Here is a 4,305-nt window from a genome sequence, read left to right on the forward strand (position 1 = left end):
GTCGAAAGGCGGGCCCTGGACGTGTCGTGTCAACCGGCCATTGACCCGCAACGCCGCCGCTGCGTTACACGAATCGCCTCACCGTCGTCCACCGGCACGGCACGGCGCGGCCCCCGAGGAAATATCTCCCCCCGGTTCACCAGCTTCCCAACCAAAGGTGGTGGCACCGGAATCCGATTACGACCGGGCCAGCTATCCCCATGCAGGGGCGCGAGACAGGGTTTGGGGCCCCCCACGGACACCAGTCAGCGGCACGTACTACGGTACTAGATCCACCGGGGCGCGACACAGTAGGAGCAGCAGTACTGCGCCCCCACACCGATGCAATGAAACGCCATCATTTTACACCAGTGACGCAGCACTGCCCTCCAGCTCACACCCATTGCCACTGCTCCCCCCATCACTCCACTCCCCCCTCACGCGACGCAGGCCTCGGCTGCCACCTTGCTGTATAAAGACGGGCTCGGCCCGAGCGAGCCGGAGCCCATCGTCGCCGCACCCACCGGCCCCGCTCCACCCCGCCGCCGCCCATGGAGTCCCGGTGGGTCATCGCCTTCCTCCTCCTCTCCCTCCAGCCGCTGCTCGGCGCGTCCTACCTGCGGGCGAGGAAGAACTACATCGTGCACCTCGCCCCGAGGGCCGGCCCCGTCGACTCCCTCGAGGACTGGCACCGCTCCTTCCTCCCGCGGACGGCCGCGCCCGAATCGGAGCCCGAGGCTGACGGCGGCGCCGAGGACCACGGCCCGCGCATCATTTACTCCTACACCCACGTGTTCACCGGCTTCGCCGCGCGGCTCACGGACGAGGAGGCCGACGCGCTGCGGGCCACGGAGGGCTGCCTCAGGCTGTACCCGGAGGTGTTCCTGCCGCTCGCCACCACCCGCTCGCCCGGCTTCCTCGGCCTCCACCTCGGGAACGAGGGCTTCTGGAGCCGCTCCGGGTTCGGGCGCGGGGTGGTGATTGGCATCCTGGACACCGGGATACTGCCCAGCCACCCGTCCTTCGGCGACGACGGCCTCGAGCCGCCGCCCAAGACCTGGAAGGGCACGTGCGAGTTCAAGGCCGTCGCCGGCGGCGGATGCAACAACAAGATCGTCGGGGCGCGCGCGTTCGGCAGCGCCGCCGTCAACTCCTCGGCGCCGCCGGTGGACGACGCGGGCCACGGCACGCACACGGCCAGCACGGCCGCGGGCAACTTCGTCGAGAACGCCAACGTCCGGGGCAACGCGGACGGCACGGCCTCGGGGATGGCGCCGCACGCGCACCTGGCCATATACAAGGTCTGCACCCGCAGCCGCTGCTCCATCATGGACATCATCGCCGGGCTGGACGCCGCCGTCAAGGACGGCGTCGACGTGCTGTCCTTCTCCATCGGCGCGCAGTCCGGGACGCAGTTCAACTACGACCCCATCGCCATCGCCGCGTTCCAGGCCATGGAGCGCGGCATCTTCGTCAGCTGCGCGGCGGGCAACGCGGGCCCGGACCCGGGCTCCGTCGGCAACGGGGCGCCTTGGATGCTCACCGTCGCGGCCGGCACCATGGACCGCGCGATACGCACCACCGTGAGGCTCGGCAACGGCGAGGAGTTCGACGGCGAGTCGCTGTTCCAGCCAGGCAACAACTCCGCCGCGAAGCCGCTTCCGCTCGTGTACCCCGGCGCCGACGGCTCCGACACAAGCCGCGATTGCAGCGTGCTGCGCGGAGCCGAGGTGACCGACAAGGTGGTGCTCTGCGAGAGCAGAGGCCTGAACGGCCGCATCGAGGCTGGCCAGACCGTGTCCGCCTACGGCGGCCTGGGCATGATCGTCATGAACAGAGCAGCCGAAGGGTACACCACCTTCGCCGACCCGCACGTCCTCCCTGCGTCGCACCTGAGCTACGACGCCGGGACCAAGATCGCGGCCTACATTAACTCCACGGCCAACCCGACGGCGAGCATCGCGTTCAAGGGCACAGTCATGGGCGCGCTGCCGGCGCCGGCCGTTACTTTCTTCTCGTCCCGAGGTCCGAGCAAGGCCAGCCCGGGCATCCTGAAGCCGGACATCACGGGGCCTGGCATGAACATACTCGCGGCGTGGGCGCCGAGCGAGTCGCACACGGAGTTCTCCGACGGGGGCGTCGGCCTCTCTTTCTTCGTGGAGTCTGGCACGTCCATGTCGACGCCGCACCTGAGCGGCATCGCGGCACTCATCAAGAGCCTGCACCCGGACTGGTCACCGGCGGCGATCAAATCCGCCATCATGACGACGTCGGACGCAGTGGACCGCACCGGCGTGCCGCTCAAGGACGAGCAGTACCGCCACGCCACCTTCTACGCCATGGGCGCGGGCTACGTCAACCCCGCGCTCGCCTTCGACCCCGGCCTAGTCTACGACCTCCACGCCGACGACTACCTCCCCTACCTCTGCGGCCTCGGCATCGGCGACGAGGGCGTCACCGAGATCGCCCACCGCGCGGTCACCTGCGCCGACCTCAAGGCCACGACCGAGGCAGAGCTGAACTACCCGTCCCTCGTCGTCAACCTGCTGGCCCAGCCGATCACGGTCAACCGCACGGTGACCAACGTCGGGAAGCCCAACTCGGTGTACACCGCCGTGGTGGACATGCCCAAAGACGTGTCGGTGACGGTGCAGCCGCCGATGCTGCGCTTCACGGAGGCCAAGGAGAAGCAGAGCTTCACGGTGACGGTGCGGTGGGCGGGGCAGCCGAGCGTCGCCGGCGCCGAGGGCAACCTGAAGTGGGTCTCCGACGACCACATCGTGCGGAGCCCCATCGTGGTTCCGCCCAAGGCCGCGTAGTGATTCTGCGGCCGGCAGCATGTATAGCTAGCTAGCATCGGTAGGCTGCTGCGCTTCCATGGTTTTGTTTGCGCAGGCTGCATGCAAACTGGAGCGATTTTGTTCTGTAAATAGCGTGAATCAATAAAAAAAGTGTCTCCAGAACATCCGGTCGTCTGAAAATAGAGGGAATCCACGCATGCGTTGCCTTTTTTATCTGAGGGTCGAGATTTGGAATGAACTGCATGACTAGTTGGCTACACTCACTGCATGCACGATGGTGGATCATGCAAACATCGGAAACGTCGAGGACGAATTGTTTCCAACGTGTTCGGTGGCAACACGCCTTTCCCTCGATGCCAACTCTTCTTTTTTTACACCTCCTTGATGAAAACTCTGTACTGCGGCAAGGCAAAGTGAGTGCTCGTGGAAACACAGTCATTAGCATGTCCAGCAAAGCAAAGTGATGGTTCGATGCTCGTGGCAACATATACTAACGTTTCCAGCATGTTAATTATCGGGAGCTTGGATAAAAGCAAGGTTTAGCGGTGCTGGTGAGCAATAAAGTAGTACATATAGTTCCACTCCAGTGTTTTGATTGTCTTGCACATGGCTTCTGCAGCTTGTCTCCCACTGGTTCTCGCCGGCTCCAGGAAACTCTTTTGATTTGCATCTCTTCAGCTTACTGCACTCTTCAGTCTTTTTTTTTCTTTGATAAAGTGAGTTTTCTCTTCGATTTTCATTATTAGAAACCACATTATCTGTTATAACTACTACTGGAACCAGCAAACAGGAAAGCAGAAAACAAATTGCACCTCTCCAGTCTAATGCTGATCAAATTACTTTCTCAGTAAGTTTTTGAATGTTGAAGATGATGTGGTGGAGGTACAACCTATGGACCTTTACATAAATTTATTTTAAACAAAAAAATCAACCAATACATTTCCTTTTTTGCAACAACATTTCAGTAAATTCCTTTTAAGCATAAAAACAATCAATGTATTTCCTTTTCTGCAACAGCATTTAAATACATTCCTTTTACACAACAAATCAATCAATGTATTTCCTTTTCTAAAAAACATTTAAATACATCCCTTTTAAACAAAACACCAATCAATATATTTCCTTTTTAGGCCAACATTTAAATACGTATCTTTTAAACATAAAATCAATCAATGTATTTCCTTTCCCTAAAAAAATCAATATATTTCCTTTTTTGCACCAACAATTAAATACATTCCTTTTAAATGCAAAATCAATCAATCAAGAACATCGGCCTTGATACATATCTTGATACCTTGGGCATCACACATGAATTCTCAGCCCCGTACACGCCACAGCAGAATGGCGTCGTCGAACGCAAGAACAGAACACTCATTGAGATGGCCCGAACGATGCTTGATGAATACAAGACTCCAAGAAAATTTTGGCCTGAAGCCATTGATACTGCATGCCACACAATCAATCGTGTTTATCTTCACAAGCTTCTGAACAAGATATCTTATGAGCTCCTTACTGGCAAGAAGCC

At 58.7% G+C, this 4,305-nt stretch overlaps 1 protein-coding gene across 1 annotated transcript; it reads left to right on the forward strand.

Annotated features, from left to right (window-relative positions):
- Nucleotides 1-360: 360 nt before the first annotated feature.
- LOC119272431 (subtilisin-like protease 4) lies at nt 361-2,991 on the forward strand. The gene has a single exon (XM_037553924.1). The coding sequence runs from the start codon at nt 531-533 to the stop codon at nt 2,796-2,798; it is 2,268 nt and encodes a 755-aa protein (XP_037409821.1). The 5' UTR covers nt 361-530; the 3' UTR covers nt 2,799-2,991.
- The last annotated feature ends 1,314 nt before the right edge of the window (nt 2,992-4,305 follow it).

The sequence above is a fragment of the Triticum dicoccoides genome, chromosome 1A (genome assembly GCF_002162155.2).
Source record: "Triticum dicoccoides isolate Atlit2015 ecotype Zavitan chromosome 1A, WEW_v2.0, whole genome shotgun sequence".
In the NCBI taxonomy this organism is placed as follows: domain Eukaryota; kingdom Viridiplantae; phylum Streptophyta; class Magnoliopsida; order Poales; family Poaceae; genus Triticum; species Triticum dicoccoides.

What these genes read in the sequence shown, in the direction of transcription:
- LOC119272431 (XM_037553924.1), top strand. Translation starts at nt 531, where the DNA reads ATGGAGTCCCGGTGGGTCATCGCCTTCCTCCTCCTCTCCCTCCAGCCG.